Source organism: Microcaecilia unicolor, chromosome 10, assembly GCF_901765095.1.
Source record: "Microcaecilia unicolor chromosome 10, aMicUni1.1, whole genome shotgun sequence".
Classification (NCBI taxonomy): Eukaryota; Metazoa; Chordata; class Amphibia; order Gymnophiona; family Siphonopidae; genus Microcaecilia; species Microcaecilia unicolor.
Genome location: NC_044040.1, coordinates 107065385 through 107092517, shown reverse-complemented (window position 1 = coordinate 107092517; position 27133 = coordinate 107065385). Strand labels below are relative to the sequence as shown.

Sequence of the window (27133 nt, the reverse complement as noted above, 5' to 3'; positions counted from 1 at the left end):
AGAGCAAGAAAGTGTGCAAATAATGGTAACAAGTTATGTATTATGGAGTGAAATAGAAGGCAAATAAGAACAGCACAAAAGAGTTTCAGGCAAGGTACATAAAAAACTAAACAACATCATGATGTAAAAGCTCATTTAGGTCCAATGTTCCTGGGAGGGATGTCTGTGAAATCTAAGCGACCTAGAATACAGAACATACATAAGCATAACACTATCATGAGAATTAAACACATTTAATATTGCAGTAGACAGACATGTATTGTAACAAATGTAAAGAGAAGGGAATTTAAACCAATGGGGCAAACTAGGTGCTGTCCTTGTTCTGGGGCAGGGTCTCTTGAATCTGAGCTACGTAAGGTAGAATGATACAGATATTAATGAAGTAAACACTTTAAGTAAAACGGGAACTGCAGCACAAAGTTTAAAAGTATTTAGCATGTGGACACAACAGAAAAACACAGGCAGGAACCCCACAGCAAATCTTACAGGTAATGTCAAAATCCAAAAGTGAATGTGAAGTTTGGAAACCAATGTAAGAAAAATCAGTTAAATCAGCTTGAAGAAAAGGCCTGATGAGGCACAAGCAAGGTAAAATTAGTTTGGTTATAAACCTCAGAAGCAAGCTACAACAGATAAAATGGTTCACTGTTTTTTTTTTTTAATCAGGGCGTAATGCAACCAGCTGGAAACAAGAAAACTGCATTACACAAATTAGCATGCCATCAGAAATATATGAGTGTAAAAGTTTGCAACTTTGACCAAGCACCCACTATGGGGTTAAATTAGAGTCCAGATCCTGTGGCACATACGGACCTCCCTTAATTCTGTAAGCTTTTAACCCCCTTTTGGTTGGTTGTATGGCAATTCAGGCTCAAAACTTCTATTAATTTAGACAATGGGGTAAAACTCATCAGGACATAATTACAACGAAGACTAGTACTGGCAGTGGTCACATAGTCAGGGTTCAAATGATGTGATGTCCTGCTTGTACTGTAAGGAGTCAATTAAGGTGAAAGGACAATTTTATAAAAAAAAATAATAAAATAACTGCAAACAAAAAATCAATTAAACAGAGTAGGACAATGAGGGCCTCTGTTTAGGCCCCAAGTAACAATTCACATAATGTGTGCACAATTGCTTAACTGGGTAATCAGATATGTTACCAACGAGCCTCTGCATAAAAATCGTTAGACACGTGTCATTAATTTGCACGTTTGAAAAATGGAATACTGATGAGACTATTATTCCCCCTTTTTTTATGACATGAGGCTATTTCTAAGGTAGGGCAGGAGTGTGGTAGCCGTGTTAGTCCACTCTTAAGGTTATCAATAGAAATCAAACAAAATAAAACATGGAAAAGAAAATAAGATGATACCTTTTTTATTGGACATAACTTAATACATTTCTTGATTAGCTTTCGAAGGTTGCCCTTCTTCGTCAGATCGGAAATAAGCAAATGTGCTAGCTGACAGTGTATATAAGTGAAAACATTCAAGCATTACTATGACAGTCTGACAGGGTGGGAGGATGGGGGTGGGTCAGAGGTATGCATGGGGACATCAAAGCATATCATTGATATTCTAACAAGATGGGTGTGGATAGGTGAGGGGTGGGGTGATCAACAGAGACATACAGCTTTATGGTTTATAATGGGCTAGGAACCCCAGATCCTTGTTAAGTCCGTTCTGTTGGGTGTTAAAATATTCAATCATTCTGACTTCAAAGGTCGTACGTTCTTGTATGGTTTTAAAGTTACCTTTCAGTATTCTCACTGTGAAATCACTGGTACAGTGTCCTGGTTCTGTGAAGTGCTGTCCCACTGGGGTGGGGGCCCTACTGGCTGTATTGTTCATGTGATGTCTATGTAAATTGAATCTTGTCTTAAGCATCTGGCCTGTTTCTCCAATATAGCATCCTTCGTTACATTTTTTACACTGAATGATATATACCACATTGGAAGATGAGCAAGTGAAAGATCCCTTTATGTTGAATATCTTTCCTTTGTGGGTAACTGTGTTGTCCTGTGAAATATTTTGGCATAGTTTGCAACTGGATAAATTACAGGGACGTGTGCCCTTCTGTTCCTTTTCAGTCTGTGATGGAAGTTTACTTCTGATTAGCTTGTGTTTTAAGTTGGGTGGTTGTCGGAAGGCCAGTACTGGTGGGGATGGGAATATCTCTTTCAGTAATTCATCCTCCTGGAGTATAGGTTGTAGATCTCTTATGATTTTCCTCAGTTTTTCCAGCTCTGGATTGTATGTCACTACAAGGGACATATGTGTATGTCACCACAGACAGATGCAGCTACCTCCACAACTCCAGCTTCCATCCTTCACATACAAAAAGATCCATCATTTACAGCCAAGCCACAAGATAGCACCGTATCTGCTCTGACCCAGGGGACAGAGACAGACACCGTAAAAGCCTGAGTGCATCCTTCAAACAGAAAGGCTACAACCCCCAAATAATCTCCAAGAATATTGCCTCCTCCCTTAAAACACCCAGGGAGAATCTGCTACAGTACAAGGAGAAAAAATCCACAGACAGAATTCCCCTTGTAGCTGGAAAAACTGAGGAAAATCATAAGAGATCTACAACCTATACTCCAGGAGGATGAATTACTGAAAGAGATATTCCCATCCCCACCAGTACTGGCCTTCCGACAACCACCCAACTTAAAACACAAGCTAATCAGAAGTAAACTTCCATCACAGACTGAAAAGGAACAGAAGGGCACACGTCCCTGTAATTTATCCAGTTGCAAACTATGCCAAAATATTTCACAGGACAACACAGTTACCCACAAAGGAAAGATATTCAACATAAAGGGATCTTTCACTTGCTCATCTTCCAATGTGGTATATATCATTCAGTGTAAAAAATGTAACGAAGGATGCTATATTGGAGAAACAGGCCAGATGCTTAAGACAAGATTCAATTTACATAGACATCACATGAACAATACAGCCAGTAGGGCTCCCACCCCAGTGGGACAGCACTTCACAGAACCAGGACACTGTACCAGTGATTTCACAGTGAGAATACTGAAAGGTAACTTTAAAACCATACAAGAACGTAAGACCTTTGAAGTCAGAATGATTGAATATTTTAACACCCAACAGAACGGACTTAACAAGGATCTGGGGTTCCTAGCCCATTATAAACCATAAAGCTGTATGTCTCTGTTGATCACCCCACCCCTCACCTATCCACACCCATCCTGTTAGAATATCAATGATATGCTTTGATGTCCCCATGCATACCTCCGACCCACCCCCATCCTCCCACCCTGTCAGACTGTCATAGTAATGCTTGAATGTTTTCACTTATATACACTGTCAGCTAGCACATTTGCTTATTTCCGATCTGACGAAGAAGGGCAACCTTCGAAAGCTAATCAAGAAATGTATTAAGTTATGTCCAATAAAAAAGGTATCATCTTATTTTCTTTTCCATGTTTTATTTTGTTTGATTTCTATTGATAACCTTAAGGTAGGGGAAAAAGTTTTAAAACAATAAATTGTGAGGGGAATTTTAAACAAAGTAGAGCAAACTTAAGCAGTGGCTTAGAAAGACAGTGTAAGAGCACGAAATACTGTACTGTAAGGTATTAAAAAAAAGCTTAACGACAACAATTCCTGTTTTTATATAAGCGTTACAGTCAAATTTTAGTATACAGAAATAAGACTACATCACAAAAATTAGAGTTCCAATTTTAGTATATGTGCTGCCAAACAGCAGTGTAAGTGAAACGGAGAGCACCTAAACATTTATTGGTTCTCCTGCATAAAAAAGGCCGCATAAAGAAAGACAAACAATTGAAAGTCAAGGAATTAAGAGGTTATAATTTAGATTATGCTATAGAAATTCAATACTGAGCATGATTTTTAAAGTAAACATGGTATTATATACAAGTATATATACGATAAATTATCAAAATGGTGTCTTAGAACTAGAAGTTACATCGTACACATAGCTACTCCAAAGGTAGAAAAATGTACAATAGTACACTTTAATGCTCCATCAGGATTAAACTGCAGCTGAAATCTCGATGGAGTGCATTAAAAAAAGAAAAAAAAAAATATATATATATATATATTCCACTGGTATAGCTATGTCAATTAATAAAAGAGCATGGCTAAACATGAAAGAAAGATTGATATTGACTCTACCATATTTCAAACAACAGACATTAATTATATAACCATCAAACACAGTAACATTGAAACTGCAATCAAAAGTGTCTAATGTCCATAATTGAGAGAGAAGGCTGGTAGCAAGAATTTGCTCTCGCCACAGTTTATTAATGATTCAAAGCAGAAAAAGGACCGAATTTAGAGATATAGATAGTAACTTTCCAAAGGTATCGGGGATTCTTTTGAGCACACACAGAGACGGCTCCTGAAAGTTGGGTAGGAGGTAGGAAGCCTGCACTAAGCTATTTCAAATGGGAATTCTGTCTGCATAATTTACAGCAGTACTGTTGGCATGCTGACAGGAAGCATCTGTGAATTACATAGTTCCGAATTGCAAGAGTTCAAAGTGAAAGTTTAACCGGGCAGGCAAAAAGGTGGGGGGGACAAACAATTATCTTAAGGAACAGTTGCTAATGGGGCTACAATGAGAAATCCATAACAAGCTTGAGGTAATAAAACACGGTTGAAAAGAATCGTTGCCTAGTTACTTATCAAGACAAGCAGCTGAAGTGTGCAGTGTGTACGCATGGCCACAGATAATGCTGAAGGGAAAGGAGAGACAGAGCAGCTTTAAACCAAGGAAGCTGTGCCAGGAATTTAGGGAAGAGAAATAAAAAAAGTACAGCTGTCTTTTATGCAAGTGAATCAAGTAACACAGACTGCAACAAAATAAAATTCCTCTTTTTTTTTTTTTTACTAAATGAGAAAGTCTCGCTGTCTGCAAAACCAGTGCAACACTTTTTTTTCTTTTTTTCACTGCATTCCAAAGCAAACAGTAACAAAATGTCGTGACCAGCTGTTAACTCTTTCACAAATAGCCAAGACTATGAACAAAAACTTCAAGAGAAAATGGGGCAGGAAGAAAAAATTCCTTCTTAAACTTTAGCAATTTTAAAAAACAGCACATACGCAAACTTACAGATACTGGCTTTTTTAATCATGCTGCCACATCCACAAATCATAAAGAATCACTGATGCACACTATTTTAAATATACTATCTAGGTCCTGCTGTCAATGAAAGCAGTTGATATTAACATCCCCCATGAAAATAATAAAATAATAATAATTACAGACGTCTTTAAACAAAATTCCAGACATGCACCAGTTGTGCAGTGGACGCGTCCACACCCAGCTCACCTGCATTTATGCTAGTGACCGCAGCCACCACCTAGCTCTTTGCAGTGAGATTCTTCATCCTTGCAGGCTCTTCACTAAACTCCGGAGTAAAAAACCAAAACTTCCACAGGCCAGCTGCAGAAATAGCTCAGATTTCTTTCTCTTTTTTTTTTTTTAGTTTAGAGGACTATTAAAGCTAAGTACAGGGCAATCGGTCCCTTTCGGGTGCCAAAAATGTGTATTTATGTCCCTTAGCCCCCACAGGGAGAGAAAGCACTACAGCCCCAACAGCTGGAAAAATAAGAAGAAGAAAGAGAACTTAGACTTCATTAGGCGCAGCCAGTAAATTACCTTTATTAGTATCTCACAGAGCCAAAAATACAAAATAGCTCTCTCCCTGGAGCAGGTTGCCAATCAACAGTTCACATCCCGAAAGACAAGGTCTGCTCAGCTAATACTGCCCCGGACATCATATATATACTGTTACAAGTTACGTTTTCCCAGAAATCATGTGATTTCCCATAAACCAGAACCATTAGGTAGCCTTATACCATATATGGATTGGTCATGCATTCTATCAGTCTCTCCTGATGTGTTTGCACGTGCCCAGTCAATGGCCATTGGCTAGTCAGTTATCAGTATAGCGTGCAGTCTGATGATTTACACCCTATATGTGTGTAAATAAAGAAACTGACACCTGTTATAAAAAGAATAATCAAAATATTTTTATTTTTTTTCAACTGTTCTCTGTTGAACAGAGGCAAATGAGGAACACTCATTTGGAAGCAAAGTCTGCTTATATTTATCGATAATACAAAGATTTATATATTTGCTTAGCAGGAATACAGAGATATATATTTGCTCAGCTTTGATATTGCTTTGCTTGAGATACTGATTTTCTCCCTCAGTTTAAATACACTTACAAACACACTGCACCCAATATGTGCATGTCATCAATCCTCTCTCTTTGAAGCTTGTTTTCACATTCATTCCTTATCTACAAACACATTCTTTCTGTCCAGCAAAGACTGTCTCCCCTCCCCCTTTCACTGTCTCTGCTTCACACCAAGCTGCTCTTCAAGGTTAATTCTATAACTCCCTCTTCGTTCTATGACTCCATTATTGCTCTCACAGGCTTGCAGGTCATAAGTCATTTGCCTTAAACACTTGCATTCCACTGACCATAGGAACTGTATACTATTCAACAGTTTCTCATTATATTTCTGTTCATTATTATTAACAAATCCTCCCTTGAACCTTGTAAAGCAAGGTTCACCAAAAATTTCATGGTTATAGTTTTCATCACTGTTAGACTGGGCATCATCCTATAAATAGGTAACACCTCAGGCCGTCCTGGCAATGACAAACATTTTCTATCAAACCACAGAATTTCCGGGAGTCATCAGTAACCCAGGACAGTTTGGTTCATAGTCACTGGTATCAGGTATTATATTTTGTATCTGAGTTACCATGGCCATTTTCAATGAATCTTGACATGTTCGTCTCCAGCAACCAAGTAAGCAAGGCAAACAACATAATAAGAGTCCTGCAACACATATGAAAACAATACATCCAGTCACAATCCCTCTTAACCATGGACCTAATCCTCCAAACCAATTTTTTTATGGTATCCCACCATGACGTGTCCAATATCCCTTCATAATCACTTACTTGAATTCTTGCTAGAGAAAGAATGCGCTGCATTGCATATCTTGCTGTATCATCAATTTCTTCTTGAATTGCTGTTATAGCTATGTCTAATTCATGTGTTACAACATGTAATAGTGATTGTAAGCGTCTGATTGACATACCCATTTCAGCTGCAATGGCAGATCCTGCAAATGGAAGCCATCCAGTGGCTGACAAGGCATCTAGACGTTTCTTGGTCATAGGATAGGTACTGTTAATATAATCTAATGCTAATTGTAAAGCTTGATCATCTCCTGTTAAAGCACTAAAGGAGGTACTGGAAACATCTCTTTTACTTCGTTTCTGACTATTAGAACCATGTGATGTGGCATTTAATGGAATGATCAAATCAAATAAATTTAGTTGAACAAGAGTGCAGAACTTATAACATGATGGAAGATAAGTGTACAGGATATTATCACATAACAAATAATCCCCTAACCGTAAAGACTGTAGAGAAGTTAGGTTATGATATAAAGCATAGGTTTGAGAAAAAGGAAAAATAGGATTATTTGGTTCCTTAACTGAAGAACAAGCAGTAGGCACAGCAGTAATGGCTTGCATGGAAGAGGCATTAAATTGACATAATGAAAAGAAGAAAGTCAAATTTGTGAGAGTAAGGTTAGTAGAGGTCACATAAGAGGTTGTCAGTGTCCGGTGACAAGTTGTTTTGTTAGCACAGGCTATAGATGTTGCAGTCTGATTTATGACATAGGATCCCTGTAACACAGTCCAATTCCGGGATTGTATGTCATAAGTGTAATTACATAAAACATTAGGTATCTTACCCTGAAGTGAACTAGAATTTATCAGACACCAATAGTTTAATGTAGGAATAGTATGAGCAAATAAAGAAGGCAGGCGTTGAGCAGTAACATTGGTCCAATATTGCCTGTGCTCATGACCCAGACCCAAATAGCAGGTACCATTACTGAAACAGTTATGAATACCTTGCAACTTAATCATAGTATAAGGGTAAACATGTGCTGGAATGGTAGTTACAGAAGTGACAAGTGGAGTGCAAACAATACAGTTAGTCAGATTAAGAGTCTTTGAGGCATGTTGAATTCTTTCAACATATGTATTGAGTCCATAAGTAAGTCCTACCAGCAGACAGATTACAAAAACCTTCATAATTTCTCTGCACTGATGATGTTGTTAATCAATGCCTTCTGGGGGTACAATGGTGGTTTCTATTTGCTCAGGTGGTCCTGGATCAGGAGCCTTGCGTAAATCAGATAGATGTATCCAGGTGGTATGGTCTGACAATTTTGCTGCTGTGCGAGTTAAATCAGTGATAGTGAATGGTCCCACATAAACTGGATCCTTCCAGGTTTTGTGAGTGAAGTTTTTTCTTAAGACCTGCTGTCCTATGGAAAAGGAAAGAGAGAGATCATCACCTCTGTCCCTACGAGACTGTTTCTGAGTTGGATTAGCTAAAGACTGAACCAGTTCCATAACAGGTTGCAATTGCTGCCAGTAGACTTGCGGCGTATGCAATGGAGTAACAACAGGCGTTCTCATATGTCTGCCTGTTTGTAATTGAAAAGGTGAAATTTTTAATTTACTCAGTGGCGAGCTACGTATAGACATGAGCCACTGGGAGTAGATCATACCAATTGTACTTATTATGTGGAGCCACAGACTCCAAGTCATGCAACAATGTTCTCAATTTAGTTTTCAGTATACCATTGTATCGTTCCACCAGACCATTAGAGGTCGGGCTATATACTGACACCTTGCGGTGAGTAATATTCAAGATAGTCTGCAATTCCTGCATAAGTACATTGTTAAAATGTGAACCATTATCTGAAACAATTTGAGAAAGCATCGACCCATAAAAGGATATAGCGTTTACCTTGGATGGGGTGAATCATATCAGTAAAGTCAATATGCCATTCAACACCTGGTCCTGTTGGAGTAGGCAAACATCCCGTGGGTATGGCTGGACCTCTACGAGGAATGGTCACAGCACAAGAAAGACATGTTTTAACAATAGATTCAGCCAATTCTCTAAGATTGGGGTTCCAATACAGTAAAGATAAAGAGTCAACTAAAGCTGAAATAGAATCATGGTGCTCACTATGTATTGCAGTAAGTTTAGTAATGGCTTCAGCTGTGGACAAACAAGTTTTTCCAGAAGGATGTATCCATCCGGTAGAAGTAGAGATACACCCTGTATTTTTCCAGATTGCTTGCTCCACTGGTGTGGGGGGTAAAATAGTCTGAGCAGTACTTTTACCAGTGCGTGTAACAACCATGCATAAGGGAATAGCCTGAGAACTAACAACTTCTGTAGCCGCTGTATCAGCAAGCTGATTACCACGGGCTTCAAAACTGTTAGCTCCTGTATGTGCAGGGACCCAAATAAACGCTGTCTTAACCCCTACAGCCTCACGAGCCTGAAGTAAATCAAAAAGCAATTCCCAATAACGGAGGTGCTTTAAAGTTTTACCATTAGATGTAATAAAACCTCTACGTTGCCATTTCAGGAGATGGTACTGAAATGAGCTAATAACATAAGAACTGTCAGAATATATTACAAACAGGGAAACATTTGAAGGTAAAAGTGAAATGAAGTCAGTGAGATCAGACATGAGCTGTTTTGAAAAGACAGTAGGGCTATCAGTAAAACCCTGAGGCATACGCGTCCAGCGGTATCAACCCAAAGTCAGCGAAGTTTGATAAGGTGGGGGCAGCTTATGGCTGTCCTCGTTTGCCTGCATGCGTGCGGTTTCACGTGCTTGTGTATCTATTTTCATTTTATCAGAGTGAAACAAATCTGCTGTTACCATAAAAAGATTAAGGACATGCAGATGTTTCTGAAGGGATTTACCCTTTTTGTGCTGTTGAATGTACTTTTGAACTGACAATATTTGGGGACGAGCAAAAGATCCCATGCCTGGCCATGCCAGGAATGGGTCTTTAGTTGCATATCCTGCCCATTTCTCACAGACCTTTTGAATAACAGGAGCTTCAAAGGGAAAAGTATCTTTAACGTGCACAAGAGGTGAACAATTCTTTCGGCTATCTACATACAAAACATAAGGAGTGATAGATGTTTCTCCCTGACCCTCTGCAGCGGGTGTAAGGGAAAGTTCGTTCTTAGACTGAAAAGGTCTCATGATATAATAACAAACAATGCCTAAGCTAGCAAAATACACAGCAAACAATAATATAAATAATGAAAGATACAAGAATAAAAATAAAGAAGCAATTTTTCAAAAGACTTTGCTCCAAGATATACTCACGGTTCAGCTGACTGACAGTCTATAACCTACTCAATCCAGGCTGGCCATTTCTGGAGATCATAGGAAAGAAAGTCACACGATAAAAAAATCCAAAAACTTAATCCAAACGACGGCAACCGTGTCCTGCCGCGGTCGCCAATTTGATGATTTACACCCTATATGTGTGTAAATAAAGAAACTGACACCTGTTATAAAAAGAATAATCAAAATATTTTTATTTTTTTTCAACTGTTCTCCGTCGAACAGAGGCAAATGAGGAACACTCATTTGGAAGCAAAGTCTGCTTATATTTATCGATAATACAAAGATTTATATATTTGCTTAGCAGGAATACAGAGATATATATTTGCTCAGCTTTGATATTGCTTTGCTTGAGATACTGATTTTCTCCCTCAGTTTAAATACACTTACAAACACACTGCACCCAATATGTGCACGTCATCAATCCTCTCTCTTTGAAGCTTGTTTTCACATTCATTCCTTATCTACAAACACATTCTTTCTGTCCAGCAAAGACTGTCTCCCCTCCCCCTTTCACTGTCTCTGCTTCACACCAAGCTGCTCTTCAAGGTTAATTCTATAACTCTCTCTTCGTTCTATGACTCCATTATTGCTCTCACAGGCTTGCAGGTCATAAGTCATTTGCCTTAAACACTTGCATTCCACTGACCATAGGAACTGTATACTATTCAACAGTTTCTCATTATATTTCTGTTCATTATTATTAACAAGTCACAGAGCAAAAAATTACATACAACAATACCCTTGTGTCCCCTCACCCCAAATCTGAAACATTCTAGGCTCACTGTGTCCTCAGTCTGTTGTTCATCAAGGTTACATCATTATATAGAGTTTATATGAAAAGCCTAGTCTCTGCTTCAGCAAAGTCAGCAAAATGTGTATCCCTGAAGTGTCTGTTCTCAGCTCCTGAGAAAGCAGTACTGTATGTTACATGTGAGAACCAAACTGAGCAAAGTACAGGCCTTAGGCCTAGCCCTTAAGAACAGGCCAAGCATAGGAAGGCATATAGACTACCCAGTTTGCAGAGAGCAAGACCACCTGAAAAGGTTAATCAACAGGTCGAGGAGGTGAGGGCAGCATCCTAGCCGCACCTCCCCCACCAGGCTTTTTCAAGGGTATGGTAAAATTATCTGTCCCGAGCACACTCTGAAGAACCTCAGAGACCCAGGAGACTCAATCCAACCCCTCCCCCTAACCCCCATCCAAACATTCCACAGTACGTTCCCCATCTGAACATCTCCACAGAAAAAGAACCACATACACATCCATTGTCCATTAGGACATCCACACAAACATACCTATGCTTTAACCAATAGAACCCCTATTTGACCAAAACCCAAGAAAAGAAGAAAGAAACCCCCCAGAAACACTAAGTGCCTGTCCTTTTCCCCTCCCCCCCAAATAAGCAGTTCAGCATGGTTACAATGTAGCAATCAGCGCTAACGATGTGCTCCCACTTCGAGCCAGTCCTCAGTTGCAGTCCTTCGCTGCAGTCCATATCAGAGGAATCCATATTACCATTCTGTGAAAGGTGTGCTCCTGCGCCCGAAACTATCAAGAAAAAGGCCACTATCTGTGGCAAGGTCGCATGCAGAAGACAAATCGCAATCTACAAAGCCAGCAATCATGTCAGACAGCCCTTCCATTATAAGTTAGTGGTGTCGTTTTAGAAAGGTCTTTAGCTTCTCTGGCGATTCAAAAAACAAAGTCTTATTGTCGTGGACAAAGTGTACTCATGCCGGGTACAGCTTCTTGCTGGCCTCCCACTTAGTCACCTCTCCCCTCTCCAATCGGTTCAAAACTCTGCTGCCCGTCTCGTCTTCCGCCAGGGTCGCTTTACTCATACTACCCCTCTCCTCAAGACTGGCTCCCTATCCGTTTTCGCATCCTGTTCAAGCTTCTTCTACTAACCTATAAATGTACTCACTCTGCTGCTCCCCAGTATCTCTCCACACTCGTCCTTCCCTACACCCCTTCCCGTGCACTCCGCTCCATGGATAAATCCTTCTTATCTGTTCCCTTCTCCACTACTGCCAACTCTAGACTTCGCGCCTTCTGTCTTGCTGCACCCTACGCCTGGAATAAACTTCCTGAGCCCCTACGTCTTGCCCCATCCTTGGCCACCTTTAAATCTAGACTGAAAGCCCACCTCTTTAACATTGCTTTTGACTCGTAACCACTTGTAAGCACTCGCCTCCACCTACCCTCCTCTCCTCCTTCCTGTACACATTAATTGATTTGATTTGCTTACTTTATTTCTTGTCTATTAGATTGTAAGCTCTTTGAGCAGGGACTGTCTTTCTTCTATGTTTGTGCAGCGCTGCATACGCCTTGTAGCGCTATAGAAATGCTAAATAGTAGTAGTAGTAGTACAGCAAGGAAAACTTGATCCCCTTATCAAATAGTTGGGAGAAATAGGGAGTCAAGCGCTCATGCATCTCTGATACCCGTGGTGAGAAGTCTTGAAATAGTAAAAGCTTTGAACCTTGATATAGCACCTCTTTGCGCTGGCGAAATTTCATTAGGAACAGAGTTTTTTCTGCATAATTGAGAACGTGGCCTGATCTCGCAGCACTCCTATACGATGTACTCGCTCAATCCGCAATCTCTGACCTTCCATTTCCAGTCTGAGTTCACTGGGGAGCCATGATTCTACTACATTCCAGAGTTCCTGCTCTTTTACACTCTCAGGTAAGTCTACAATCCGAATATTGTTTCGGCGGCTCCAATTTTCTTGGTCCTCAACCCGCTCTTCCAATAGCTTACAATGACTTTCTACACTGCTGAGCCTGGTATTCATCTCTGCATTTAAATCCTTTTGCTGGCCAACCCGCTCCTCTGCCTGTTGTATACGTGTTGCGTGTGTGGATATGCTCTCTTTCAATTCATCAGTGGCCACACAAACTTGGAAAGTTTGTCGTCCAGTATATCAGCCATGCTTCTAGCTATTTCTTTTATAGCTGCCTTTTGTAGTGCGAACACCAGCAGCTCCTGTGCTCCATTCGGCGAGGTTTCCGCCACCGTCATCTTTTCTGCTTGGCTGATTCCTCACTCTTTAGTGGACCACAGAGTTTTGGCGGGCATACACCACCAAGCGCTCTCAGGATCCTTCCAAAACTTGTCTGTGGGTAGCCCCAGCAATAAGGCACCGAAGCAAACTCACTAGTGCTTCATCCAGATAAAACTGCGGGTATTTTAGCCGTTTTATTGGGGCAGGAGAGAGGAGAAGAAACACCAGGCATCCGTTCAGGATGTAGCTATCACGTGACCCCCACCCCCTCAGTAGCCATTTGAAAAAACGCAGAGACAGTGAAAGGATAAGCGGTACCTTGAGATTTGTGCCGGTAGGGCATCCTGTGGCTCGGGGGAGGGAAGGCATTTTATTTATGTATTGTAATTCCCTAAAAATTTAACTCACCCCAACAAGCTTCATTTAACATTAACCCTGTCCTGCCCCTCATGTTCAGTAGGCCCTGAGGGCCATCTGCAAAATCCACAGGTGGGGTGTGGGTTTCTCCAGTAACAGTTTCTGCTCTTCTTCCCCTGCAGGCGGCTCCTGTCTGGTGCCCTTCCCTCTGGCCTGCTGAACACAGAGCAAACTCTAGTCTCTGCTATGGCCAAGGACATCTGCTGCTTACTACCTGTCTGGTGGCTATTGAGAACACATGTGTGTATAACAGTTTCTTTCCCTCCTCTGGTACATATATCCTCCATAGTTGTATCTAGTTTGTTTCCCTTCTTCCCCTCCAATATCTACCATTCAGGGCATGATAATCGGTAATGCTGCTTTTAAAGGGAGCTCAAAATTTGCAGGGGAAATAAATATCAATATTTTGATTTGACTTTGTTTTAGAGAGTTCAACAAGTAGTATCTCAGCTTGGGCAACCTTTCTTGTTACGTTCTACAGCGATAATGATAAAATGGCAGTCTGAAGGCTTATTTTATGAATGAAGATTTTTTCTTTTATGGACAGAAGTTGCAAGTTTTCTCTAATGCATCTCGTTCTATTCAGGTTCATGTGTTATGTAGATCCTTCCTTTTAAGATTCCCTGCAAGTGCCTGATTACACACCAGGGTACTATTTTTGAATTTCTGGATTTAAATCTTTTGGTGAAATTTATTTCTGAAAGGTAAACATATGTGTGGCTTAGGGCAGCGGTTCCCAAACCTGGTCCTGGAAGCACTCCAGCCAGTCAGGTTTGCATGCAGTAGAAGCAGTGCATGCAAATCCCTCTCATGAATATTCATTGTGGGTATCCTGAAAACCTGACTGGCTGGAGTGCCTCTAGGACCAGGTTTGGAAACCCCTGGCTTAGGGATTGGGATGGCAAGTTTTGGATATTGTTCTGTTAGATGTGGGCGTTATTATCCCTCTTTTCTTTTCTTTTGATTAGGTATTCTTGATTAGTCTTCCTCTCTCTAGAATGTGGACTGCTGCTTATTATGTATAATTGTTTTCTTATTTATTTTCATTGTGTTACTTTGCTTTCTGATATTTATGGCTATTTCTTTGGGATTTTTCTCTTTTGAAATATATTTTTGAAAATTGCAAATAAAAAGAAAAAGCAAGATCCTCTCTTAGTTCCCTTCCTCACTCACACCAAACACAAAACTCTGTAATAAGCTAAACAGCCATCAATACTAGTATTGTCATTTATTAAATCTAGTTCAAGGTTCCCTGTGACCCAGCTATATGAGTGGAACATTTTTGTTAGTTCTTTTCATTATTACAGAACTTGCAGCCTGCTAAACCGACTTAGCTGCAAATCAAATTCCATCATCATTGGAAATTGACCTAACAGTAACCTACAAAACGGATCATACTCAGGGCAGGTTTTAGACATCCTGGGGCCCAGGGTAGAAATTAAGGAAAGGATCCCCCTCAATCCCCTTGCCTCCCTGCCCTCTTCCCCTCATCTCCCCACTCACCATTACTACCACACATAAAACACCTTTAATGACTTCTGCACACATAAAACTCAGACAGACCTTCACCAAATACAGTTAGAGGGATCAGAAATTGAACAGAGTCGCCGATCACTAGGCGATGACGAGCCCCACCTGACTTGACCACTACCTGAGCCATTAACACCTGAGATTAACACCCGCACTGTAGCTTCGGGTCCGTGTAACTCGACTGGCTTGATGTTAGGCCAGAATAGACGGGAACAGAGATCCAAGTGGTGATCCGACAGAAGGAAACAGCCTGCCCTTTGCCCTCTAATCTACTTAACGAAGAATAATTAACCAAGAACTAAACACTAAATAATCATTTAAACCCCTGGATTAAAATAAAGCAAATGAACCGTTAGAACATAGAAAGACAACAGATAAAATCTTACACCCTGATCAGGACATTGCTGACCACTTCTCTCATCAGCTCTCACCGACCTTAATCAACCTCCTGAAGTATTTGAACTTTCTAGTTTCTGATTAATTAATCACTTGAATATTGGTTCTGTATTTTGACTACTGTTCCTACTAGCTTATCAGCTTAGCTTTAACGATTTTTTTTCCTTTCATCGGTTTCTATGCCTTATATTACTGACAAATAGTCTTTATTTGCTCCTAATGTAATTGCTCTACAAATTACTGACTCCCACCAATTTTCATTGTTCTATACTGCTGGTCATTGACCCTTATCTACTCTTATTATACTGTTCTATTGACCACTGAATCTGCTAGCTATTACTACTTTACACGAATGGCTGTTAATATCTATATGTTTACTCTAAATGATTAGTTTTACGGCTATGTACTATTGATTTCTGATCTCCATCAACTCTTAATGCATTGTACCACTGTCCACTGACTTCAATAGTTATTACTGCGCTGTACGGCTGGTCAAACGATCTACATCACTTCCTACTGCACCATATTAAGTTAAAGCCAAAATGCGTACTGATAAGCTGCTCCTAATAATCTGCTCCTTATCCCTACTATACCATGTATTGACCACCCCTCTCTCAGACTACAAAATACCCACTATCCACAAAGCTTGCAGACTACACAAACTTAAGGCACATCACCAAAAATACAATAATCAACTCAAAGGAAAATCTACTACTTATGAATATAATCAACATAAAGGAATGAAAAATCAAAACTTACCCAAATACCAAGAGACCAGGCAACTAACTAAAATTAACACTTCCTCGAATCTCACTGACCCCTACCAAACAATCCGACTGGGTTACATAAACGCTAGATCAGTAGTCAACAAAACAATCACAATTACAGACTGGATTACAACAGACAAATTTGATCTTCTTTTCATCAGTGAAACCTGGATTCATGATCTTAAAGACCCTATTATTTTAGATTTATGTCCCCCAGGATACAAGATTACCCATTGGACAAGAAATGAAAAACGAGGAGGAGGCATAGCTGTTATCTACAGATCTCACTTCATTGTAACAACAATAGCAGAATCCATAATCCCTCATCTTGAAATTACCTCAATTAGAATTAATCACTGCAACCTACTTGGCCATCTAAATGTTATTTTGTCCTACAGACCACCGGGCAATTGGCATGACTCCCAGTCACATTTTATGGACTTCATATCGAACACATGTGTATCTAACTCGAACCTACTCATATTAGGGAATATCAACCTTCTTTTAGAAGACCCCAACTCAACTCATGTACGGGAATGCAAAGATTTCTTCCAACTATGGGATCTTCACTGGCCAAACATGCAAATAACCCACATTAAAGGACATAAACAAAGTGGACAGAGGTACCTTGGTCCGACCATTACAAAATGAACCTCTCTCTAAAATGGCGAATTAAGAATATACACCAAAGTCAACAACGTACAACCTACACCACAAGAGGCCAAATCGATCCAGTAATATTTTGGCAACAAATCTACAAGAACGAATGGTCTGCACAAACAGATTCGAAATACTTTCTCCTAGAATGGGACAATAGATGCAAAAGTGTACTAGACAGTATATCACCACTGCAAACTAGAACCTCATGCAGGAAGAACTCAATACCTTGGTTTAATGAAGATCTGAAAAAACTGAAAACACAAGTCAGAAGGTTAGAGCGAGCTTGGAAGAAAAAGAAAGACAAATCCACACTTAACGCCTGGAAATAGCTTCAAAGAAAATACAAATATGTCATTAGACAAACCAAAAGATCATATTACAAATTTAAAATAGGGCCAGATTATAAAGATACACATAAACTTTTCCAATTTGTGAACAAACTATTAGACACCTCACTGGTTACTTCAAACATCAATGATACCCCATCAGCGGACAACCTTGCGAAATACTTTAACGACAAAATAATAAAGCTACGTCTTACGTTACCAACCAACTCCACTGATTATGTAAAATTCCTTGACTGTCTAGATCCAACCCCTGATGAGCAGCCAGTTGATCAAACCTGGACAATCTTTGACACACTCTTGGATGATACTATTGCCCAAGCGATCGATAGATTCGCCAAATCTCACTGCAAGCTAGATATATGCCCCAACAATCTTATAAAATTTGCCCCTCAACGATTCATAATAGACGATGCATTTAAATTACATGTTACATCACGGACTCTTCCCAAATGACAAAGGAAATATATTACTCACCCCAATTCCCAAGGACTCAAAGAAAAAAACAAGTGACTTAACTAACTACCGCCCAGTAGCATCTATTCCTTTGGTAACCAAATTAATGTAAAGTATGGTAAATAAACAACTCAACGACTACCTAAATAAATTCTCTATTCTTCATCATTCCCAATCAGGATTTAGGTCAAACCACAGTACCGAAACAGTTTTAACCACTCTTCTAAATAAATTTAAACAAGCAATTGCAACGGGCAACAGCATACTTCTCCTGCAGTTTGACATGTCTAGCACATTCGACATGGTGAGCCACGGAATATTGTTAAACATCTTAGAATACTTCGGAGTGGGAGGAAACGTGCTTAGCTGGTTTAGAGGTTTCCTAAGTGCAAGAACATATCAAGTGAAATCTAATTTGAATACATCAGCTCCATGGAAACCTGAATGTGAAGTCCCTCAAGGATCACCACTAGCACCGACTCTCTTTAATCTAATGATGACACCTCTGGCCAAATCATTATCCGACCAAGGCCTCAACCCATATATATACGCAGATGATGTCACGATTTACATTACATTCAAACATGATCTAAATGAAATCACCAATCACATCAACCACAGCTTCCAAATCATGAGCTCATGGGTGGATGCATTTCAATTAAAACTTAATGCCGAAAAAACACAATGCCTCATCCTATCATCACAATATAATATAAGTAAATCCACTACTATAACCACACCAAACTTCTCCCTCCCTGTTGTAGACAGCTTGAAAATCCTTGGAGTAACCATTGACCGAAACCTCACATTGGAAAAACATGTGAAGAAAAACATAACACAGAGAATGTTCCACTCAATGTGGAAACTCAAAAGAATAAAACCTTTCTTCCCAAGGGATATATTTCTCAGATTAGTACAATCACCTGGACTACTGCAATGCACTCTACACTGGCTGTAAAGAACAAATCATCAAAAAACTTCAGACAGCCCAAAACACTGCAGCCAGACTGATATTTGGTAAAACAAAATACGAAAGTGCCACACCTCTAAGAGAAAAACTCCACTGCCTCCCACTTAGGGAACATATTACGTTCAAGGTCTGTACCCTGATTCATAAAATTATCTATGGAGATGCCCCGGTCTACATGTGAGACCTTATTGACTTACCACCCAGGAACACCAAACGATCTTCACGCACATTCCTAAATCTTCACTTCCCCAGTTGCAAAGGCCTAAAATATAAACTAACACATGCATCTAGTTTTTCCTACATAGGAACGCAGCTTTGGAATGCATTACCACTTGATGTGAAAAAAATGAGCGACTTAATCAACTTTCGGAGATCACTGAGGACCTATCTCTTCAATAAAACATACCACAATGATCCATCATTTGAACCTTAGCGCATTACTGCTTTTACTGTTATTACAGTTTTGATCTCGTTATACCTAATGCTTTATCCCATTATGTTACTCATGTTCTTATGTAATTATTAATTGTATCTTTATTCCGCTGTGGTGATAACCAGAGCAGAATACTGTAAGCCACATTGACCCTGCAAATAGGTGGGAAAATGTGGGATACAAATGCAATAAATAAATAAATAAAACAGGGAACCCCAGAAGTTAAACTTGGCAAGTACTGCAACACTGAAGAAATAAAAACAGAAATGCACTTCCTTTCGTACTGAATACAAATCAGTGGCATAGCCACTGGAGGAGGGGAAGCCTGCATCTCCCCACTATAGGCTCAGGTCCCCCAAAATTAACTATCACACTTGCTGTGGATGTCAGGGATCCCCAAGCTGTGCTAGCTGCAGTGGCGTAGCCAGACTGCCAATTTTGGGTGGGCCTGAACCCAAAGTGGGTGGGCACAAAATTTTCTCTCTACCCCCCCCCCCCCCCCCCCAGCAAAATGTAGTCACACTCAGATACATTTGTCACACAGGGTAAAGTGCTGCTTTTCAGTGCATCAGATTTCAGACAATTTATTTAATAGCCTAACATCCTTTTCAGTGAGCTTTCAGAGGCCAAAACCTCCTGCCTCAAGTCAGTATAATGCTGTTATGGTATCCTCTCCTGACCTAAGGAAGGAAGTATTGGTCTCTGAAACTTTATTAACACCATATTACTTTATCCTAAATTAAAAATACAATTATTTTCTTTACCTTTGTTGTAAGGCCATTTACTTTTTCTCATTGTGTTGCTCCCAGTCTCTAGATTCTGCTTTCCTTCGTTTTCGCTTAACTCTTCTGCCAGGGTTTCCTGGCCATTTGTCATTTTTCTCTCCTTTTTCTTTGCTTTCTTCAATATTTTTCTGCCTCTCTCTCTCTGTCCAGATTTAATTCATTCTTACTATCCATTCTTTAATTTCCTTCATCTACTTATGGCTTTTCATCTTTTTCTCACCCTTGTTCTCCCCATGCCCCTTCCTCTTATTCTCCAGTCTTTCACTACTCTCCTTTTCCATCCAGCAGCTCTCTTCTTTCTCTCCCCATCCTTCCAGTAGTCTCCCCTCTTTCTTTCTGCATCCTTCCATCCAGTGTCACCTCTTTCTCCCTACCCTTCCATCCAGCGTCTTCCCTCTTTCTCTCCCCATCCTTCCACCCATCTACCCTCTCTCCTGATCCTTCCATCTAATGTCTCTCTCTCCCTCCTTCTAACCAGTGTCTATCTCTCTACCCTTTTCTGTTCAGTGTCCCTTCTCTCTCCACATCCTTCCAGTCTCTCCCCTTTCTCTCCCCATCCTTTCATCCATCTCCCCTCTTTCTCTGCCATCCTTCCGTCTGTTTTCCCTCTTTCTCTCCCCATCCTTCCGTCTGTTTTCCCTCTTTCTCTCCCCATCCTTCCGTCTGTTTTCCCTCTTTCTCTCCCCATCCTTCCGTCTGTTTTCCCTCTTTCTCTGCCATCCTTCCGTCTGTTTTCCCTCTTTCTCTCCCCATCCGTCCGTCTGTTTTCCCTCTCTCTGCTATCCTTCCGTCTGTTTTCTCTCTTTCTCTCCCCATCCTTCCGTCTGTTTTCCCTCTTTCTCTGCCATCCTTCCGTCTGTTTTCTCTCTTTCTCTCCCCATCCTTCCGTCTGTTTTCCCTCTTTCTCTCCCGATCCTTCCGTTTTCCCTCTTTCTCTGCCATCCTTCCATCTGTATTCCTTCTTTCTCTGCCATCCTTCCATCTGTATTCCCTTTTTCTTTGCCATCCTTCCATCTGTATTCCCTTTTTCTCTGCCATCCTTCCATCTGTATTCCCTCTTTCTCTCCCCATCCTTCCATTTTCCCTTTTTCTCTGCCATCCTCCTATCTGTTTTCCCTCTTTCTCTCCCCATCCTTCCGTTTTCCCTCTTTCTCTGCCATCCTCCTATCTGTTTTCCCTCTTTCTCTCCCCATCCTTCCGTTTTCCCTCTTTCTCTGCCATCCTTCTATCTGTTTTCCCTTTCTCTCCCCATCCTTCCGTTTTCCCTCTTTCTCCCCAGTCCCCATCCTGCCATCCGTTTTCCCTCTTTCTCTCCCCATCCTTCCGTTTTCCCTCTTTCTCCCCAGTCCCCATCCTGCCATCCGTTTTCCCTCTCCCGATTCAGGCCTGCCAGCCCCAGCTACAAAAAGAAGAAGCGCTCAGCTGATTGAGCTGAGCGCCGCCACCAACGCTAAAGACGAGAAAAAATGTTTTTAAAAAAAACGCGGCACCCAGGGTTGCCAGGTGGAAAATTTTTTGCCAGCCCAATCCAGCCCCAAAACCAGCCCAAAACCCGCCCAAACACAAACCCCGCCCCTAACACCCCCACCCCCGCGTCATCACCCCGCCCCCGCCATCATCAACCCCGCCCCCGCCGTCACCGGCCCCGCCTCCCCGTCATCGGCCCCGCCTCCCACGTCACCGGCCCCGCCTCCCCGTCATCGGCCCCGCCTCCCACGTCACCGGCCCCGCCTCCCCGTCATCGGCCCCGCCTCCCACGTCACTAACCCCGCCCAAAACGTCACTAACCCCGCCCAAAAAACGTCACTAACCCCGCCCCCCCGCGGCCGAAAAAACCGCCCTGAAGCCCAAAAACAGCCCAAAAAACCGCAACCCGCCGCGGGCAAAAATTTCCCGCGGCGGGTCGCGGAAAACCGCCCAATTGGGCGGTAAAAACCGCCCACCTGGCAACACTGGCGGCACCGCAGGCAGCCTCGAAGCATTGGCTGCTGGCTCTGCAGGCTCCTCCCGTCTCTTACGTCACTGCCCCTGCTTCGCTCCAGGGGCAGTGATGTAAGCGATGGGAGGAGCCTGCAGAGCCAGCAGCCAATGTTTCGAGGCTGCCTATGGTGCTGCGCTTTTTTTTTTTTTACATTTTTTCTCGTTGTTAACGTTGGCGGCGGCGCTCAGCTTAGTCAGCTGAGCGCTTCTTCTTTTTGTAGTGCCGGCCCTGCTGCTCAACAGGAAAAGCAGCAGTGGCCGGCAATGGGAGCAATGGGAATGGGCAGGCCAGAGCTGAAATTGGGTGGGCCTGGGCCCACCCAGGCCCACCCGTAGCTACGCCCCTGACTAGCTGAAGAACATCTCTTCCTCCTCTGGTCCAGCAAGAGCTCTCCAAGCTCTGTAGCTGGCAGCTATACCCTCAAGATGCTGCCACCACTACTGCTCCCCCCCCCCAGCACTCTCCGTTTTCATGCATGCACAAAAACCAAGCAGGAGGTGGGCCAGCAGTGGCAGCTTGGGGATACTGCTGCCAACTGCAGAGCTTGGAGAGTTCTGGCTGCTGGAGTAGCAAAGAAGAAGGAAGTCTTCACCTGGAGATCCCCACCAGTTATTTATATTTTTACAGTCAGGGGAAAATTTGGTGCTCATTCACTTTTGAGTTCAGCCCTGCCCCTCCCCCCAATCAACCTTATGGCTATGCCACTGAACATAATACAAAAAGACATCTGCAATGCACATATTCCAAATGTTAACATATTCCAATTAATAAATTCAATACATTTTTCAATAAATTCAATAAATTTTTCTACCTTTGTTGTCTCAACATTTTATTTTTCCGTCATATTGCTCCCAGTTTTTCTTTTCTGCTTTCCTGCCGGTCTTCTGCTAATTCTCTTTCTAGTGGCTGCTGTTCATTTATCTTTTCTCCTTTCTCCTGTCTTATCCTATTCCCTCACTACACCTATCCCTGACATATTGATCTTTTTCTTTTAGCTTTCCTTTTTTTTCTTTTCTGCCTTTCCATCCACCCAAATTTCACCTTCTTTCTCACCCTTCTTCTTCTTTTAACTTTTCAGCTACTTATCAACTTTCCATCTTCTTCTTTCATTTCCTAGCTGTCCCATTTCCTATCTCACTCCTTTTCCTATCTCCTCTCCTACATGTTACAATTTCCAATATTTCTCCTCCATCTCTCTCTTTCCATTCTTGTAGCCCAGTATCTTCTCTCCCTCCCCCCTCCCATGGTCTGATATCTTCCTGTCCCTTTTCATTTATACCATCATCTTCCTGTCCGATCTCTCTTCCCTCCTGCCTCACCATGATCCATAATTTCTCTTCCTCTGTCTCCTCCCATGGTCCAACATTGATCCTTTTCTCTTTCCTGATATTGATCCCTCCTCCACCCTCCCTCATATGAGCCAACTTCTCTCCCTCTCTCTTTCTTTCCTCCGTCTCTTCCATTATTCAGAACCTTTCTCTCCCTCTCTCCCTTCCATCCCCAGATCCAATATCTCTCTATTTCTTCCCGACTATCCTTCCATCTAGCATCTCTCCTCCCCAACACCCCTAAGTCTAATATCTCTTCCTCTCTCTTCCCTCCCTCCATCTCATTGTCCACCATCTTTCTCTTTCTCTTTCTCTCTCCCTTCCCCTTCCCTCTGTTCCTGGGCACCATCATTTCTTCCTCCATCCTCTCTCCTCTCTCCCAGTATAGCATGTGCTATCTTTCAAACCCCCCCGGTCTTCTTTAAAACAACTCCAGGGGGCTGCTGTGGTCCAGAAACTGTTCCCCATCTCACTACCCCAATCTAAGGTCTCCATCTCTTTCTCTCACTGCACCCATCTACCTTACGTTGTGTTTCTGGTCACAGATATGCTGCCTGCAGCTATCCTTCTGCCACATTCTGCTAGGCAGAAACAGGAGGTTGCATCAGATGAGCCACAACACAGCAGAGAGATGGCACTGTTGCCGCATCAGCGACCCTTTATGAACAAAAACACAATGTAAAGTAGATAGGGAAGGTGAGGGGAAGGGAAGGGAGACCTCAGATCAGGGTGGTGAGAAGGGAAAGAGATACCAGACCACAGAGGCCCCCTGAAGCTGTCCTGTTTGCTCCCCTGGCATTGATAATACTGCTACTGCATCACAGTCTTCCAGAAAAACTTGGCCACATACAAAATAAATACCTGTATATAATATGCAAATCACTTTGATTGTAACCATAGAAAGTTGGTTTATAAAATCCCATACAACATTCACACTTTCTCTTAAAAATTATATACAGTAAAAAAGGCCCATTTCTCACACAAATGAAATGGGCGCTAGCAAGGTTATAATGTAATGGCGATTTTGTTTTTAAGGGAACCATTAGGAGAAATGTTCTGTCATGATAAGTAATAATTGGGAAGGGTGTATAATGAGTAATATGCTCCAGGGGTATGAGATACGGATTGTTTTGTCTATGTCCAGCATGTCTCCTCTCTTCCCTCCCCTCCATCCATATGCATCTCCTTCCTGACTTCCCTCCCCTCCATCCATCCATGTCCAGCAACTCTCCATTCTCCCCTGCCTTCTCCTCCATCCACCCATATCCAGCAAATTTCCTCTCTTCCCTGCCCCTCCATTTATCCATCCATGTTCAGCAATTCTCCTCTCTCCCCTCCATCCATCCATGTCCAGCAACTCTCCATTCTCCCCTGCCCTCTCCTCCATTCACCCATATCCAGCAAATTTCCTCTCTCCCCTGCCCCCATTCATCCATCCATGTCCAGCAATTCTCCTCTCTTCTCTATCCATACATATCCAGGAAATTTTCTCTCTCCCCTGCCCCCTCCATCCATCCATGTCCAGCAATTCTCCTCTCCCCTGCCCTCCCCTCCTGTCCTGTCCAGCGATCTCTTCTCTCCCCCTGCCCCTCCTCTCATGTCCAGCGATCTCTTCTCCCCATGCCCTCCTCTCCAATTCCAACCATCTCTTCTCTCCCCCTGCCCTCCCTCAGCTCCCTGACAGCCCTCCTCTCCATTCCCCCCCCCCCCACATGTTTAACCCTTTTACTTTCAGGCGCAATGACGGCAGTGAAGAGGACAACACAGCTTCTCCCTTCCCTCACACAGTGTCCCGCCCTTGCAGAAACAGGAAATGTATCATCACAGAAGGCGGGACACTGTATGAAGGAAGGGAGAAGCTGGAGGTGAGCCCGCTGTGTTGTCCTCTTCACTGCCATCGCTGCACCTGAAAGTAAAAGGATTAAACACGCGCAAGGGGGGAGGAACGGAGAGGAGGGCTGTCAATCGGGGAGCTGAGGGCGGGAAGGAGTGGAGGGACCATCCGAGAGCTGCCTGGCTTCAGCGCTGCTGCACCCGGCAGCCCTGCGTTTGGGGGGGGCAGCAGCCAGGGGAAGGTCACAGTTGGGCTGGGGAGGCTTAGCCTCCCCAAGCCTCTTACACAGGGCACCTATAACTGTCCTCCCATCCCATCCATGTCCATCAAGTCTCCTCTGCCCTGCCCTCCCCTTCCTCCCTCCCTCCCCTCGATGTCCCGCGATTCTCTCCTCCTGACATCATCTCGCCTCCAGCGTTCCCTTCCCCTTCATTGTTCCTCCCTCTGATGTCATTACGTTTTGATGCAAGGGCGGGGCAATGAGTGGGAATGGATGTTACGAACCCAGGTATCCAGACGTAGAATATTGGAGGTGCAAATTATTATATAGGATATATAAATATGTGTGTGATATTGAACCTGTAACAGTAATGTCAGCTCATCTTTGCTAGTCTTAGTTAGGAATTCAGTTATTGTAGTTTTATAGTAGATAGAGAACACTGGTATACTATCCAAGGACAGATTTTGAAAAGAATCACAATATGAAGTTTAAAAAAAACACTTGCTAATATTTTTCAATTTCCAACACTACAGGTTGATCCTGATAAAGAACAACACTGGATCCATATTAGCTCTGATGCCTGCAGGTTGGCCATCATCTGGAAATATGGAGGAACCTACATGGATACAGACATCATATCTATACGACCCATTCCTTCAAAAAACTTCCTTGCAGCCCAGTCTTCCAAGTATTCTAGCAATGGAATTTTTGGATTCCAACGGCATAACAAATTTGTTTGGGACTGCATGGAAGACTTTGTTTATAACTTTAATGGAAAGATATGGGGACAACAAGGCCCTGGGCTGATCACTCGGATGCTGGCAAAGTTTTGCCAACTTCCAGAATTCCATAAAATGGAAGATATCATGTGTAATAATATTTCTTTTCTGCATCCTCATCGCTTCTATCCCATCCCTTATCTGGCATGGAAGACTTACTACCAGGTTTGGGAGAATCCTCCAAACTTTAATGATTCATATGGGTTGCACCTATGGAACTACATGAACTCTGAAGGGAAAAATGTGGTCCAAGGAAGCAATACATTAGTTGAGAATATTTTCAAAGTTCATTGTCCCTCAACCTATGAAATTCTTATTAAGAGTGATCTGGAAAAGGATGGACAAACACAATATTAGTGTAAACTGATTATAAAACTATGATCATCGAACTTTGTTTATAAAAATGTTGTTAAAAGCAAAATAATTTCTTAATAGGAATTAGCATCTATGTGTAAGAACAACAATGAAACTATTTAAATTGTTTTGTTAACAAAAGGGTAGATATTCAACCTGTGGTGGTCAACATTTTTTTAAACACTGACAGCTGCAGGCAGAATTAGCCCCAGATATTCATGGTTGGACCATATCCAGGGCACCGACACTGAATATCTGGGCTAATTTCGGTGGGGTTGGCTGTCAGAGTTTATGCGGTCCCACCTGATATTCATCTGGAGCCCACATAAGGGGGCTGAATATCAGCTGAGACCCATATAACTTTTTTTTCTCCCCTCCTCCCCGAATCCCCCCATAAGAACTTAAGAATAGCTATACTGGGTCAGACCAATGGTCCATCTAGCCCAGTATCCTGTTTCCAACAGTGGCCAATCCAGGTCACAAGAACCTGGAGAAAGCCAAATCGTGGCAACACTCCATGCTATCAATCACAGGGCAAGCAGACTATGGACTTTTCCTCTATGAATTTGTCCAAACTTTTTAAAACCCAGATATG

The 27133-nt window shown here is 42.1% G+C and overlaps 1 protein-coding gene and 1 long non-coding RNA gene across 2 annotated transcripts in view; one reads left to right on the top strand and one right to left on the bottom strand.

Moving 5' to 3' along the window:
• A4GNT (alpha-1,4-N-acetylglucosaminyltransferase) overlaps nt 1-26541 on the top strand; it is an 86091-nt gene extending 59550 nt beyond the window's left edge. The window contains exon 2 of the mRNA XM_030215626.1: nt 25939-26541. Within this exon, the coding sequence (XP_030071486.1) occupies nt 25939-26541 (603 nt within the window). The remainder of the gene's footprint in view (nt 1-25938) is intronic.
• On the bottom strand, nt 8145-10371 carry LOC115478777. The gene is made up of 2 exons (XR_003943573.1): nt 10254-10371; nt 8145-8372 (listed from the first exon to the last, which is right to left on the bottom strand). It is a non-coding gene; the product is annotated as an uncharacterized LOC115478777 (long non-coding RNA).
• Nucleotides 26542-27133: the final 592 nt, after the last annotated feature.